The 17,023-nt window shown below is 39.0% G+C and overlaps 1 protein-coding gene across 2 annotated transcripts; it reads left to right on the top strand.

Moving 5' to 3' along the window:
• The first annotated feature begins 342 nt into the window (after positions 1-342).
• stc1 (stanniocalcin 1) lies at positions 343-4,020 on the top strand. 2 transcript variants are annotated; one of them, XM_051422670.1, is made up of 4 exons: positions 343-643; positions 2,411-2,550; positions 2,690-2,901; positions 3,512-4,020. In XM_051422670.1, the coding sequence occupies exons 1-4, from the start codon at positions 463-465 to the stop codon at positions 3,810-3,812; spliced, it is 834 nt and encodes a 277-aa protein (XP_051278630.1). In that variant the 5' UTR covers positions 343-462; the 3' UTR covers positions 3,813-4,020. The 2 variants fall into 2 exon arrangements, with proteins under 2 accessions (XP_051278630.1, XP_051278628.1); XM_051422668.1 differs by having other exon boundaries at positions 2,408-2,550.
• The last annotated feature ends 13,003 nt before the right edge of the window (positions 4,021-17,023 follow it).

The following is a 17,023-nucleotide window of genomic DNA, read 5'->3' as shown; positions in this document are numbered from 1 at the left end:
GTGTAACAGGTGACAGGTTTATGGATTGGGTGTAAATATGTCAGTGGAAATAATATACAACCTGTAACACTGATCTAAAAAGTCTCTATAAGGTTACAAATGAAGTAAAAAACTATATTCATGTTTAGTTACTCAGGGTCATTATAAGAAATAATGCCCAAATTCTTCCTGTCGAGCTGTAATATCTGTGTTGGCCGCTGTTAAATGATTTTATCAATTAGTAGTGGAGAAACGAGGACCACGGTCCTAAATACTGCGTTCTGATTGGTCCACACGCAGAACTCGTAATGTTCAGCGCTCCCATATAAACCCATGCAGGCTTGACATCGGTTCTATCTGTCATGCAAGTCAAAAGGATAGCAAGGAGGAGTCCGATGTAAAGAAATTGCTGGCAGCTTACTTGTAATAGCCTACATTTGTTCTGTTTTCGGCGCTGCAGAAGCTTTTTGGAGCGTTATTCTTATGAATTACACACAAAGCAGGAGGCGTCTCTTTACATTTAGTTCTATAATCTGTGTTGAGAGGACGATGCCTTTGAGGACCGGACTTTTTCTCCTGATGATGCTGAACGCATCTGCATATGAACTGGATCAAAACGAGTCTTATTCGCCCAGGAGAGCACGCTTTTCTGCCAATAGCCCTTGTAAGTAACACGCTGCTTCCATCTGCATATCTCAGAGTGCACTGCTTGCTTCTTTACACACAATTTCCACAATGCACAGCCTTACCTTTGCTCGCTTACTATGAGGAGATTTTCTTCTCATATTTTTCTTTTTTCTTTTTTTGGCCTATGCAGCCTTTTCTGTCTAAACGAGCGCGTTGATTCATGGAGAAGGCTGCGGGATTAACGCTGTGGTTTTTGCCGGTGTCCTGCCGGCAACAGATGAGCATGGAGCTTGGTGCTGACACCTGAGAGTGCAGGCTGTGTCATGTTGATAGTGTCTTTCTCACGGCTTTTCCTGCTGCATAGGTTCCACTATTCAACATTATAGTGGACTTGAGGGGGGTTTTCAGTGCGTAAAACATAAAGCTTCCCGTGTAGGCTTCAAGTCAGAAAAAGAAGTAGGCTACACTATTGTATTTTCCTCTCAGTATGCTTCAGAAAAAGCTATAATGTTTGTCACTGGGGCTGTGCCTTTTGGACAAATAAATGTAACCCTATTAGTTGGCAGGTCTTCCATCATTCAAAAGAAAGGCCTGAGTCAAAATCCCTTATGATAACCATCAAGAAATGACACTGCAAAGCATAAAAGCTGCATGGATTCATTCAAAGCCCAGCAGCCCAGTGATAAAAGGCAGTGAGTAACAGGGATGCTGATTTGCTTCTGCAGGAATTGCTTCATCATCATTAGATTTGCAGCTCACTTGCTGTATTTTGAGAACAATCTCTGGTCCCTGATGGCCGGCAGACTTTATCTGACTGTGCAGGTCAACATGGGGCCCCAGATTCGAAGTCTGCCAAGTAGGCTTAGGCTCCGCGGTGACATTTCTTAATGGTTATTACAAAGGATTTGAGTCAGGCTGCTTGCCATCGCAGTGGATTCTTGGACGAAGAAGAAGGAAAGCCAACTATCTGGATACACTGATTTACAGATTATGTTTTATAGCTCTGTGTAAAATTTCAAGTCAGTTGCTTGGACTCAGAACTGTCCTAAGGACAAGATCAGTTTTTGGAAAATGGACTGAATGATGTTTCATGGTAGCTGTTTCATAGGTTTTACAAAGATGGGGATCAGGGTTACTCGTGGGTTAAACAGCCTATTCCAGTCATGTGACGCTCCTGAAATGAATATGGAAGCTTTTTCTGAATGTGTATTTCATTATGTAGATGTTCATGGGATCAATTGTGGATAGTTAACTGAACTGTGACATGTTCTTAGTTAATAGTTAGGAATATTAAAGTGGTTTGGAAGCAGGATCTTCTAATTCAGCGTGACAATTATACGACTTTTGAAGACAGAGTCTGGTGGCAGCATGCGTTTGTATGCGTGTGTGTACTTGTGTGTGTGTGCCAGCGGTACAAGTGTATGTTTGTGCGTGTCGACAGGCATGCCAACAATTTTCAGGAAACTCTTTGGTATTTCTGGTGCTGTTCATCCAAGCTCTGCTGAAAAGAACCAAACAGTGGAATATAGGTCCCTGCCAAGAGAAAAGTGCAGTTGTGCCAAATAGTGTCTGAGACTCTCAGAGTTGTAAGGTGTCCAATCCCCAGTCAAGTCACTATTTGCCCCGAGTGACTGTATGTCTTTTGTGAATCACCAAAGTATGAAAATTCTCTTTTGTTCAGCACATTTTTTAGCTGAAACCCTGGCAACCCTTGTGTAATGAGCTCAGTGAGTGTGCAGTGATTCCCAGTGAACCCACTGTTGGCTCCCCTGCTGATGGTCCATTCTCTGTGTGCCCACAGCAGATGTGGCACGCTGTCTCAACAGTGCCCTCCAAGTTGGCTGCGGAGCCTTCGCCTGCCTGGAAAACTCAACTTGTGACACAGATGGCATGCATGACATCTGCAAGTCCTTCCTATACAGTGCTGCTAAATTTGACACTCAGGTATACACTCTAATTCATTTCACAAAGACTACATACTGTATGCCATTCTGTATGTTTCTATGTGCATATGAGCTGTGTAGGATTATATGGGTGTGACTGTCAGGGCAAGAATGTGTGAAGCACTGCTGTTTTTTTACAGGGTAAAGCATTTGTGAAGGAGAGCCTTAAGTGCATTGCCAATGGCATCACCTCGAAGGCATTCCCCACCATCCGCCGCTGCTCCACCTTCCAAAGAATGATATCCGAAGTCCAAGAGGAGTGTTACAGCAAGCTGGATATCTGCACTGTTGCCCGATCGAATCCAGATGCTATTGGTGAAGTGGCACAGCTACCAAGTCACTTCCCCAATAGGTGAGCTTTTCCTCTACTGTACAAATACTTTAAAACAAGATAATCAGGGCTATAATGTGGTGCCAGTTGTGTGCGTTGTACATGACTTGTTCAGTGGCTGGCTGAAAAAACTAAGGTGTTAGGTGTTAAACAAGGGTGTATTGCTCCAGTAAAGGACAATCAGACAGCTATAGCTGCTGTTCATTTTGGGTGATGGAAGCCCTAGACATGTGTTTGAATCATCCTAAAAATACAAATATACATGCCTGGCATGTTTCAAATAACCCTTTGACCTTGATTTATGCAGCATAGCAGATGGTTAAATTTGTATCGATTTCCATGTTTTGGTTACCGCCTGCTTCATACATTCTTTAGTACAATGAAATACAATTAAACAAGAATATCAAGTTTGCATGTTTTTGTTCCTATTGTTGTTGTAATACATGTAGGATTGCAGTTTGGGAGTGGATACAAAAGGCCTAGGAGGGTGGAGCACAAGGCTTAGTAGAGACCAGGGAAGGGATGGTCACTCCCATATGGAGGACATCAGACTATAAGTGCAATTTTTTGGTCATATTTAGCTTTGATTTCTTAAAAAGACGTTCTGTCATGCTTTGTTTTGTTGTCCTAGGTTTTATGGTAAGCTGCTACAGAGCCTGATGGACTGTGATGAGGACACGGTGGACCGCGTTAGGACCAGCATGGTGTCGCGGCTTGGCCCAGAGATGACCATGCTTATTCAGCTGCTGCAGAACAAGCCCTGCCCATCCACTGCTGTGGCTGCAGCTGCCGCCATCCCAACTGGAGTGGAGGGCCGTGGGAGCTGGCGCTGGTCCATGGGTCCCCATATGTACAAGATCCAGCCTAATCTTCGAAACAGAGACTCTGCCAGTCATTTTGGCAAAAAGCGCTCTGCCAGTGACAGCTCCTAACTTCCACTCAGATTCAGAAACTCCACACACTCCTCAAAACATCATGAAAGCTCCTCTATTCCCTAGGGGTGATAAAATACATTCCTCCGCTAGACTGGAAGTTACAGATATGCACCTCTAGGGAATGCCGGAACGCCCATAGAATCAGAGTTTGATTGTTGTTATATTGTATATCCTACACTTTAGGCTTGAGAGACCCCCCCCTTCCATCGACTGTTTTCAAACGTGTCTGCTCACAGTTAGTGTTGAACATGTGGCTGTTGCATTTGTGCAACATGGTCCTGCTCACTCCTCTTCACCTCCTCCAACAGAGACGAATCCTTAAGATGTCTTTTGATGCCAAGCAAAACAAAAACAAAAACAAAAACAAACAAAAAAACAGCCATAGTGGTTCACACCTCTAGAGCACAAGTCCATACTTTAAAAGACAAAAACACAGATTTCATATTCCAGACGTTTGTTCATGAATAGAAATCAGTAGTTGGATTATTATTAGTTCATTGATAGGAATGAGAAATTATTGGTAGATGTATTTAATATTTCAGTGACGAGACCAGTCAAATTGTGAGCATGAGATGTGGAAATGAGTTTCATATCTATTTTCTGACACCAACATAACAGTTAAATGTACTGTATACTAAGTTATCTGAGACAGCCATAGCTAGCCCTCTAAAGGAGAGTGCTCATACGGAGTGAGGTCTGCAGAGGTTTCATGATAACCTTTGACAGGTTACCTTAAACTGACCAAAAAACTACAAACTGCCCTGAATGCTATTCATGAAATACCAAAATAGTGTATAGCTATAGCACTTATAATTGTTTTTTTTGTTTTGTTTTTTTCCGATGGCAGATGTAGCCACGGTCACGTGTTTGTTTTAAATCATCATCCTGCACATAAGGATTGTCCAGGTCATGGCCAAGTCTAACTATCAGAAAAAGTTAATTTTTGCATATCTTGTATCCAGACACTTGTAATGCATATGACTGTTGAGCTCTGCAGTATATGTGGGACCATGTTTAGAGGAATCTGTATCTATGTTCTTGAGTGAGCGTGAAGCAGTAGTGTATGTGCAGTAGCTGATTAGCACGTTCACCGATGAGACTGAGAGCAGCCATGTTCTTGGGCCGATGATTGTCATTCTCTGAGGTGAATAACGTGACATACACACTGGCTTCCTGTGTCGAGATTGAGAGTGACTATTTAAAAAAAAAAGCCTTGTTGGAATGATATTTATTTTCCTACTATATTATTTAATGTTTTTTTTATTTTAATGCATTATTGTAGTTTTAATCAGTTTACAGATTTAAAAAACAGTTCAGTCATGGCTCCTATTTGAACATGAGCTCTATGCCAAAAAAAAAAAAAAAGAAAGTGAGCTGACACTGTGGTGACTGAATGGGACCCATGTCATGACTCTGTGCTGGCCATAGGGGAACAAGGTTGGTCATTCAGGTCAGGTGATCTACTTTATGGTTGTTACAAGGGACCACAACAAAACAATAGCTTCATTTTGACACACTTTCTGGTTTTAAAAAAGGTTGTCATTGCAGCTGCTAGATGCACTTGTTCAGTGCTAGAGGTTTGTGCACATTTTTAAACGTTGACCAGGTATAATCACAGTAAAACAAACACCAGCATCAAGTACCCTCATAAGGAAGTTGTTGACGGTTCTGCTCTACTTTGTGGCGCTTCTCTTGGCATAGGCTGAAATTAATTTCCCTTAAGATGGCTACATACAAATAAATTCTAATCATATGTAGTGTTAGCGATTATCTCTTGCATTTATTTTTATGAGAAATTATGACATGCATCATACTGTAGTATCTGCAAAGTCATAGTTTAAAGGTCCAACATTTAGGAGGATCTATTGACAGAAATGGAATATAATATTCATAGGTATGTTTTTATTGGTGTATAATCACCTGAAAACTAGAATCATGTTTTGGTTACCTTAGAATGACCTGTTTTATCTTCAAGGGGAGCAGGTCCTCTTCTGCGGAGTCCCTCATGTTGAACCGCCATGTTCCTACAGTAGCTTAGAACAGACAAACCAAACACTGGCTCTAGATAGGGCCTATTGTATTTTCTGCAAGTTTAGAGGCCACCATAGTTTCTCGTAGACATTTGGAGCTGAGCTGTATTCCAATGGTTCCAGTCTGCAACTTCTCTGCTATATTCCACTAAATACTTAACACTGGTCCTTTAAAGCCCCAGAAAACTTAAAATTTCAAATGATTAATAATAAAAATTCCTAATTAATATCCCCATATCGGACAAGTCAAGTCAAGTGAGATAAGCAGGGACAGAAATCTCTCATATAATAACCAAAACTGAAAATAGTTGTAGGACCACGTTACTTGTACAGTAGCTAGAAGTTGATTCAGAAAACATTTTGTCAGGGCCTTTAAAAGACTGATGTGTTCCTAGATGGTAGTGCTCTATTAAAGAGAACAAATTACACAATGACAAAGAAAAGTGATCAAAGATTAAGATATTCACTTAAACTGGAACCTAAAGTCAGGGAGTTTCATACACTTTTGGCTAAAGCATTTTTGCTAAGATTGCACTGGGATTTAGCAACAGACAAGCAGCAGTCAAAGTGAGAAAGCTAGAAAAGTGTGTAAAGAAATGTACAGGCCGCTGTTACTTTGCTTTTTGTTGAGAGTTCAATTAAAATGACACTCAGGCATCTTAGTAGGTAAGAAGCTTATGTTAGTTTGTGTATATTAAATGACATTGTAACTGTATATCAGTCCAACAAAAAGTTCCAGTACACTTAATCCATTAAGCAATTTTCTTTTCTAAAAAAATATGGCCTTCAGAGATCAAGACAATCATTCAGAATCAGCAGATTAGTCAGAGTCACTGAGAAGGCTCTTCATGCTGGTGTTTGTTTAGTCTATTCCTGGGATATAGATGGTGGTTTTTCCACCATTAACTTCAATGAGATAATTTTGAGTTAGTTTCTGTTTGGAAGTAAATGGCAGATGCTTGTGGATATTAAAAATGCAATATAGAGATTAACTTGGATCCAGGGCTGGGTTCAGTTCACCATTAAGCAGTTTGAGTCAGAAAATACCCTTTCTCGAAAAATTCAAACCTTGCAAACTGGTCTATAGTATATAGTTTTATAGCAACGTTATGAGGAATTATTGACATTGAATGCCCTTATAGTTTCTACTTTGACTTCATGAAAGGAATTGAGCCCAGTCCTGATTGGAAAAAAAGTGAATTTACATATTGTTCTGTATTGATAAGAGTGAAGCACAGACCTGAAAACAGATGTCAGTGTCAATTTAATAGCTATGTTAAGAATTCCAAACTATGCAATAATCTCACATTCAAAGGATTCACAGCAACACAGAAATTGACCTTTATTTCATTCAGTGCCAGCTGATGCTGTGTGAATAAAGCAGCAGCACGTATGCTCTCATACTGCACACATAGTGTGAAGGCATTGCTCCTCTATATCGCTTTCTGTTTCTGTGGTTTTTGTAAACTGGTGTTTCTTTTTGTTTCGTGAATATGATCATTTCTTTTGTGTCATTTGGAGCGAAAGGACAGCAGTTCTGAAGGAATCACTTGGGAAGTTAAGAGCTATAGTCATACTGTAATATATCCTAGCTTACTATTTTATGTTAAATATGCACTTTGCATCTTAACCACTATAAAGGGCATTGAAACATTCAGCACATGTGCAATTGAGACATGTTTTATTTACCCAGTGAATGGAAATCAGTTTGAATATTTCGCATCCTGAAGGGCCAGGGCTTCTTCATGTACTATTGATACATTTGTCTGTATCTTTGTTGTCCATGGGTAAATCCAAAACCCAACAGCTGCTGCTAAACTGTGTAAACCCTGTATGATGCTGTCCAGATGCCCCTCTACTGTGGCCGCTCTGATCTGTCAACACACAGTGAGCTCAGCATCAGTCCACATTTACATTTAAACATTTAATGTCTATTCATGTCTACATATTTATTTTCTATGAACATTCCTTGTGTCAAACATATTTGGCAAGGGCAAATTGACTGTTTCCTCACCAAGTCAAATATCATGGTAATTTCAGAGAATGTACCTGTATACTGAATGTCTGTTTCGTCGAGGACATGCCCAAGTTAGGTGACCCATGAAGGCTGTTTTGGAAAAACGAAAGTGAGAAAAGTATAGGTTCACTTGTTTTTTGTTTTTAATTGAATCATAGGGTGCTTTAGGTGGTACTGGAGCATTATTAAATTGACCCATGGTGAGTTTTGTGAATCTGTTTCTCCTGTCAACACTAGAGACTAAAGACTCCCTTATTTCTGGCACTTCATGGTACTCTTTCCTCTCAAGACTTGAAATAGATTGATAAACGTTGTGCTTAAACAAAATCAAAAAGCTTCAGTGACTAGTAAAGTTTATTTTGTATTCATATATAAGTGACAGTTATTTTACTATCAGATTCAAAAAAGTTATCAAGGATTTAAGGAGATTACTGAAGTTCCTGATGCTATGTAACGCATGATTGACCCTTGTGAATCACTTGCACTTTAAAATATACCCATATACATATATACCCATACTGTGGATATGTTTGGGGTTTTCCTCTGTACTGAAAAGTCATGAAAGATACAAATGCATCAATTGTGTGTCTTTTGCTGATCAGAAATAAAATATTTATCATATCTGGCATATGGTATGAAATATATTGCTTTGCTCGTTTCACTTATTTGGATCCATCATCACTTGCAGATTTGCATCAACATCTATCAATTTAAAATGTCCTTTAGACCTCTACATTCTTGTCCATCAGTTGCCCTTAAACATTGAGATAAGTGTCTCTGACTTAATGCCTTTGGTTTGTCTATCAGCAAATCCCCAAATGTGCTGTTTAATGGATGGAAGCTGATGAAAACTGAGTAAAGTTTCTCTTTCCACTGCTGGTTAACGAAACACATGTTGTGACTGTATGGTTCACAGCAATGGCAGAACAAACATAAACCCACCACATAAAAGATCTTTGGGAACACGCAAATAGGCCTACTCAAAAAACACAACATCAAGATATAAGAAGCAAACTGCCATGACCTCCTGATTAAGTGTCAAATGTTGTGTGACCAAGACAATGAGTTTATTTTCTAAAATACTTCTGCTGGATTTTCTGGACTGCTGATTACCTTCATCCCCACCCCTTCCACCAGACCACAAAATCTACAATAAGTGTGTCACCCATGACAACATGATAATATCCAGGGCTATTAGCATTTCTAATTTCCGCAGAAAAAATTGAAACAGGCTCAGTCCTTGTGTTGCCATCATCCCAAACACTTGGCACCAGCTTTTAAAGAGCTGTATTGATGTCCATTTTAGCCTCAACTCTCAACACCTTTTATGAAACTTAAGAGAAAGCTGGAGAAACTATTGAAATTATTGTATTAGGTAATCCAAGTGTGTCCCAAATCTTCAGTTAATACAATGGTAAGCAGGTGCCAGCAACATTTCAGTCAGCCAACTTATGTAGAGTGGATTGTAATGTAAATGTTAACTATTACAGCAATGATATTTGGTGTCTAGGCTCTGAGCTCATCACCCACCAAGCTTAATACAGCAGTGATTGGGGGGTGACAATAACTTCTCCCTAAGTGATTGTAGACTGTAGATTGTAGAGCCTATAGGAGTACGCTGGGGTCGAGGTGAAGCTTGCTATATGAACCTTAGCCAGTAGCAACAGGTAACAGCATAGCTTTCAGGTGAGCAATATGGCTGCAGGCATGACAGCAAAAAACTGAGCAGAGTATTTTCTGGCCACTTGAAGGCATTGGAAACGAGCTATTATTTGTGTTTGTGTTATGTACCTTTCTTGTTGAATGCATAACTGATATATGAATGAAAATAAAATGAGTGAAAAGCATGTAGGAGAAACTACAGTGGCTACAAAATTTGTGGAAAACACAAAAAGCCCTATCTAGAGCTAGTGTTTGGTTAGTCCGTTCTGGGCTATTGTAGAAACATGATGGTTCAACATAGAAGAGGACCCGCTCAATCTGTAGATAAAAACTTACACCAATGAAAACATACCTATGAATGTTATATTCCATTTCTTCCAATAGATCCTCCTAAATGTTACATGCTGGATAAGACTTTAACTTGGTATGGCAAATCTTGTTAGCATACTGGTACCTATTGCATGTCCAAAAGATCCGTAGAAACATTTGGAGTCGTGTTTTCTGACCACCTGAAAAGTGTATATCCAGTATTCACTTTTTCTAGTCTGCAACTCTTGAAAAAAACATTTGGCTCTTAAGCTGCTAAAAGCTTCACTGTGTTCACCAGCTATTCACTAACGTCTTGCAAGTCTGTTTGCTGTTTGGTGCTGGCCAGGTCTTGTGCAGTGGGATTTTAGGGGGAGCCAAAACAATAAAGTTGCCAGCCAGAAAACCAAAACAATGTGCTGAAAGAAGCTATAGCACTCCATAGAGCTGAGAGGAAATGCAGAGTTGGTGATAATTCTCTGTGGGTTCAATTCTTACTGTGTTCTGCTTCCATTTGGTCCCTAGAGTTACAGAATATAGTGTACAGTATAGGGACTTCCTTTGTCCTGAAGGTTTATGATTTTCCACTTTGGTGACATTAGAAAGGCTTCTTCGTTTCTCTCCACAGGCTTTACTATAGTGTGACTGAGCCACATCTGAATTCAAATCTATAATTAAGCTTTCCCTAAGATTTGTTACGTATCAGTTTCTTCCTGAGCTTCCTTTGATAAAAAAAGTTCTGTCACAGAGAATCAAATTCTTCATCGATAAAGCGGCTGCTATATTAAACACTAATCATCAGCATGTAACATCGCCATAGTTTACCACATCTCTTTAGTATATGTGACACATTGTGCAGGACCCACAAAGGAAGATGAAGTACATAGAGAGCACCTCCTGATGAAAAATGAACTTTCTTAAACTTGAGCACAAACGAGCTGAAACTGCAAAGTGCCTGTTTGGTTGGAGAGCCTGAGGAAAAGAGGGGGCAGAACGCAAGAGGCTCCATGGACGCTAATCTCAGTCAGAGGGAGATATAATTTCATGCCTATTTAGAGAAGAGTCCTGAAGGGCTTTCTCAGCCGCTCTCCAGTCTCATGGATAGGTGATGCAGCAGCTCTGCACACAGATTCTATCATCTCCTTCTTTAAAGAGACATTCACTCTCAACTCATCAATGAATTTAGCACAAGCGTCAAGGACAGAGCAAAACGCTTTTGAATTTTTCCATATGGTCAGTTTGAAAATCTGTCTCTCACAGAGTCTTTTTGCCCAGTTACATCAGCAGTTATGTAGTGGGCAACTTTTAAAAGCAATTGGGATGGAATTACTGCTTTCAACACACTGAAACATCTTGTTGCCAGGAAACATTTGAACAGATTTTTGACCCTGTCTATTCACTTTGTTGCCTGTTGCTTAGACTGCTGCCGAGTGTATCACCACCCTGACAATCACAACCAGAGTAATAATGAATAATGGTGAAATTAGAATACAATTATGCAGATGCGATTCATACCATCTGCTTGTGTTTTTTCTTATTTGATGTTAATGCTTTTTAAAGCTGGTAATGAAACTGTGCTCCATTTGAGCCCTCAGATACAACATTATGGTACCTTATGCTTTGAAACTATATTGTATAAACCTTCTGCACATGCATGTAAAATTCATCTGTCTGCAATGCTCACAATGTCACTCGAATATGAGCAATACATGCATTTCTTAGTGCTCCCCTTGAGAAGTGACCCTGCAGTCAATGATCATGGCACTTCTGCCTACAAGCTGCAGGCAAGCAACAAAACCACCATTATTTGTCATTGTTTTAACCTCTTGATCAGTTCTGAGGGAAGAAAGCAATGTATCCATAGTGCATGCATAGTGTCAGCAATTTGATGGGACAAATGAACAATGCGCTGTGGTTAGTGCGGTACGGCAATTGCCTCTCCCCTCTCCCAATGTGTTTTATATTCATTATGTCCTTCTCTTTCCCATGAAACTTGTGGCATATTCATCAGCAGTGTGACAAATTAGATGTGCAGTGAAATGGAGTATGACTGAGAGCAGTGGAAGATTAGATCCACTCCAATCTTACCCAGCAATCACTATCCCTTCATTTCTGTGGGGAAATACCCAAGGACGGGAAAGAAAATTAGATCAAATTTTACTGAAGAAAGCACTGGAGTGGCAGGGGAAAGAGATGAAACAGAGCATTTTCCATTTCTGCCAAGGCATCTCTAGATTTGTCTTGGAATCAAATGTGATGCAGTTTTTGGTTCTGGATATGCTGAATTCAATAAACATTTACATTTACTATGGCTGCACAGTTGCCTGGAATATATAGGTAGAGATAGCTTCACTGCATTAATCACCATCCTTTTGTTTCAATTTGTACAACACTATGCTATTTGTGCTCCTAACATCTGCCTTAGCCAATCAAATTGATGGAGCCAATTGAGCATCATATTCAGTCACTTCACTAGTGGAGTTGAAATGCTCTTGAACGCTCTCAAATGTTGCTTTTCTCTTAGAGCACCTGACTATTTTAACAGCTCTCCAACTGAACACTGAACATTCAAAAAGAGAAGAAGGTTTCACTGATATGCATGAAGTCATGTTCCACACAGTGTCGAGCGGAGATAATTTATGGCTTTCCTTAGTGCCATTTGCACTTGTCTTACATTATGTCCAAGACTTTCTGTTAGACATGAGAGGGAAATGCTAAGACTCAGAGAAACACGACCACACAAGATTGGGCCTGAGATGAGAAACTTGCATGTAGTATCATATAGATGATGGAATATTTCAAGTCTAGTTCAAGCCTCAAGGGAAACACAAGTGAAAAGATGAGATGAAATATACATATTAGTTGCATTTACTTTGCTTTTGTTTGTCTTAAAAGAAGCTCCCAGTGTTAAAGATACAATTAATTTGTTGCAAATTTGCAGTGAAATCAGTGTGTCTTATAATTTGGGCAGTGTAAATTCAACATCACTCTGCTGAATTACACTGAATTACAAATACATAAATTACATTCTCTTACTTATTGATCATCAAGTGTGGATAAATTCATCCTTCTAGTGAAGCTGTTGGAATTAACACAGTGTGGCAGAGACATCTAGTGGCTGAAACTGGTTACACCAATTTCTTTCTTCATAGTCAGCTAACCATTTGTAATTCCATAAGAAAGGACAAATCCACAAGCACTCCACACTTTAGCCAAAGCTAATGGATAATACAGCAGTCTGTCAAATCAAATTTAAATGGTTATTTCAAATACTTCATTGTGGTCTGTTGCATCTCCTCATCCATAATTTTGTTCATCAAGCAATAAATATAAAAGTATTGTTTGAAACAACACACATTCAACATTTTCAGTTTTAGACATCAGTCCAGTATACATAAAAAAAACTACAAAGATAAATTTGTAATGGATGGCACATATGTTTAACATGTTGAAACAGAATGTTGTAGTCATCAGTTTTCATTACTCCTCTAGCCATAAGGTAGCACTGAGTTCGTAAGGGAATAATGATTTAGATAAGATGTCACTGCACTCTGAAACTCTAGCAAATTGGTTCTAACTTGGCTGAAACATGACTACAACAAATGATACCATGTTACCACAGGTGCCCTTAACCATCTTTCAGGATATATATTTATGTATAGATGATAGCTATTATTAGTAGTAGTAGTACACTTTAGTATAAATATACAGTGCCAATCAGTCCAATGCATTTATGCTGCTGCATTATAAGAAAGCTTTCTAAGCTGTCTTGAACAGGTTCAAAGGATATATTGGCAATGAAATAGTACTTTACTCTGTTTAAAAGTAGAATACCAGAATTAAAAATCAACTTAATTACATCTATGAGACAATATATTTAGGTTCTGTGAGCACGTTCCTTCATTTTGTGTACAGTGAACCTCTTTTTGATTTTCCAGGAGGTCATAGGTCAGCAAGTTGCTCATGTTTGCCTGTTTATAAACACTTCAGCATGGATAGGGGTGGCGGTAACCTGCAGGTCCTCCCTAACCACCTGCTGCTTAAACTATCATGTTTCAAATGTATACCATTGAGACAAACATAACAACACGCTCCCATATCTCATGGCGACTGAATAAGTCTACACTCCAAATGAGAAGTATCCCTCTCTCCTGAATGGAAATGTCAATGTCACATAACATTTTGACGAGCATCTTTAGGTGCATATTGGCCATAGGAACTCTGGGTTCAGTTTCACTCTGTGCAAGACAACTCTATCTCCTCTTTCAGCTGCCATCAGCCTCCTATTTTGCTGTATGATGAATTAGGGGTATTCTGTGGTAAACTGTACTTAGCTAGCTTCTTATGTTACAGTGAGGGGACAAATGGTGGAATCAATAGGAAAGACTTTGATTTTAAGGCACAGGAGTCACAGAAACTCAAAGAGAGCATTGCTTCGAGCCTTCAGAGAACACTGCTGTAGTGATTAAGTAATTTACCCATCAAACTGGACACCCTGAAATCCCTAAGGTGTCAAACAATTCACGGTTGAAGTCTGAGTTTTTTCCCCCGGTGCTTTTGAAGTTCAGGTTTCTTGGTTTGTCAGTATAAGGTGTGTTTGTTTCATGTACTATCACTGCAGAGAATCTAAGCATTGCATTAAGTTTTAAGGGTCTGTTTAATCATTATGTATGACTTGGAACTTGATCTTACTCAAGAGCAGCTCCGGGAAGCAGCTAAAGCAGCAAGACCACACATGCTAATGCAACAGTCTTTCCATAGTAAATTAAAAAATGTATTTCAAGAATGATGGGCAATAGCCTAAGCCTATACTCCACCACACAATGGGGGGAAATATCTGAATATCCATGTTCAAATCAAATCACTTGACTATTTTCCCTTCATTATTATCGAGCAAAGATTAAATTACTTGTTACCTAAATTATTCATTATTGTGTAAAACCTGGAGATTAGTTAAACTATTAAGCTTATGATGGGACATGGACTTTATTATGGACTTCAGCAGGCTATATAGTACATCAAAGTTATCTCACAGTTTTGTCTCAGAGGGCTTTACAGTCTGCATTAGGGTAAGGTCAAACTTCAACTCAAACTCAAAATTCCACCAAAAGCTTAATAAAATCAATACATTTAAATATAATTTTCAGGAAAAACCATATTCTCTCCCACTTCAAAACTTATTTTCCCCCAAGAGTACCTTTTGTTTTCAATATTTGTACCACTTTATTGCTAGAAAAAAATCCTGAAACAGTAACACTTCATAATAATGCTATAAAAAACACACTTAAGTAAAGCATAAACTCATAATGTTTTAATTTATTAATTAATGCAGGATGTATCTGCATATACCCCTGCATTTCCCCTAGCATTTACTCCTCCCCTGTGTCTCCTGTCTGTCTGTGTGTTGTGGGTGTGGCTTCCCTCCTGTCTGCCAGCTCTGCTCCTCCTCAATCAGCTCATCACCGCTTCCAGTCGACTCACATGCCTTGCATCTGCTCCACACCTCTACACACATCCAGTATCTGACTGTTCAGTCAACTGCAGTGGTAGATCATTCATCTCTCTGCCTGCCCCTTTCCCTGCAACCCTTGTTCAACACCAACCTACTCACGCCATCCATCCTCGCTCCTCATAGTCTGTGTTCTGCGTTTGGGTCCTCACCTTGAATTGAAACATAACAAATTGCTGTTGCTCACTATAAAGAAATGATGGAGCCATTATGAGTTTATGTGATTAGTTGCCAAATAATGGATCATCTATTAATGAATTTTAAATAATTGTTATAGATTATAGGCGATCAAATTAGCTTGAAGGACCAGTGTGAATGATTTAGTGTCATCTAATGGTGTAGTTGCAGATTGCAGCTCACTCATTTCACCCTGCCTTTCCAACCGAGAGGGAGAAACTGCAGTGGCTGCAAAATGGCTACTGGCTGTGCTCAGACTGGTCAGTCATTTAGTTTTTCATTTGCTGTACTAGTTACTTGGTTCTCTGCTCAGTCTCCTATTTGCTGCCATGTCCCTTTGTTTATTCATTGAAAATAGTTATTTTGACAAGCTCCCAGCCATTTTGAGACGGGGTCTGCGTAGTAGTGATCAGGGTTGTTGCCCAGTATCGAGCGTTCACCCCTATTCTCAGCCAACTCAATCACGTGCAGGGCTTGACTGTCAATCAGGACATTAAACCTCCTTTTCTATAGCTTCAAATAAACCATCTCACCATCACATTTAAACATTTAAACTTAAAGAAATTACGCTTGAACATATATCAGCGTGATAAGAATTATTGAAAATCCCAGAAACAATCTTTGGGAAAAAATTACTTGAAATTAAATCAAACTGAATTCAAACTTAGAATCAAATGGGCCACTGCTGCAGCATGGAGAAGAAGTCTACAGTTCATTCCAACTTTGTGTATTTCATAAGGTTTATTTTCTCCAAAAAAAGCAAGCAAATAAAAGAACAAATAAAATCCTGGTTCCTGCATGGTTCTCCTGCTCTAGTAAAAAATGCTGGTCCTATGCTTGCCTTTCTACATATATACTAATTCTGCAAAACTGAATATACTAAATAAAATAATAATAATTAAACAAAACAAATAATTAGCAAAAAATAAAAAACCCACATACTATCATCATGAAATATATATAGGCTATATAGAAATAAAAAATAAAAAATAAAACAGTAAGAATCCACAAACAACAGATAACATGATAACAATGATGTTTTCGCTTCAATGTGGACAGCGGTCATGGCATCCATCTTTTATATGTCGATGTGTAGGACTGATCTAGCTACTGACAGCTGTCTGATGAAAACGTATCTTCACATGGTGATCCAAATACTGAACTCTAGACCTTAAACCTCTGTTAGACCATTTCTGCAGCCAGTTTAAATCAAACCTCAGAAACAGCGACCTCTTGTGGCATTCAGGTAATTTCTAAAGCAGTGGTTCCCAATCTTTTTCCTTAATGGACCCTTAAGTGACATATTTAATGGATATTTCATAATATATTCAAAACTGTACAATAAACCCAAATGGTGAACTGCACGACGTTTGTGTGAAAGTAGTTATTTGGATGAATTTTGAGCAGATTATTTCCTGTTCTTTTTATACAATTTTCCGTATTATGTATTTATTATTATTTTTAACAATCATACATACTTACTAAGCTTTTATGACAAATTCAGTGT

The sequence above is a fragment of the Dicentrarchus labrax genome, unplaced genomic scaffold, assembly GCF_905237075.1.
Source record: "Dicentrarchus labrax unplaced genomic scaffold, dlabrax2021, whole genome shotgun sequence".
Lineage (NCBI taxonomy): Eukaryota > Metazoa > Chordata > Actinopteri > Moronidae > Dicentrarchus > Dicentrarchus labrax.
This window is presented reverse-complemented; position numbering and strand designations above follow the sequence as displayed.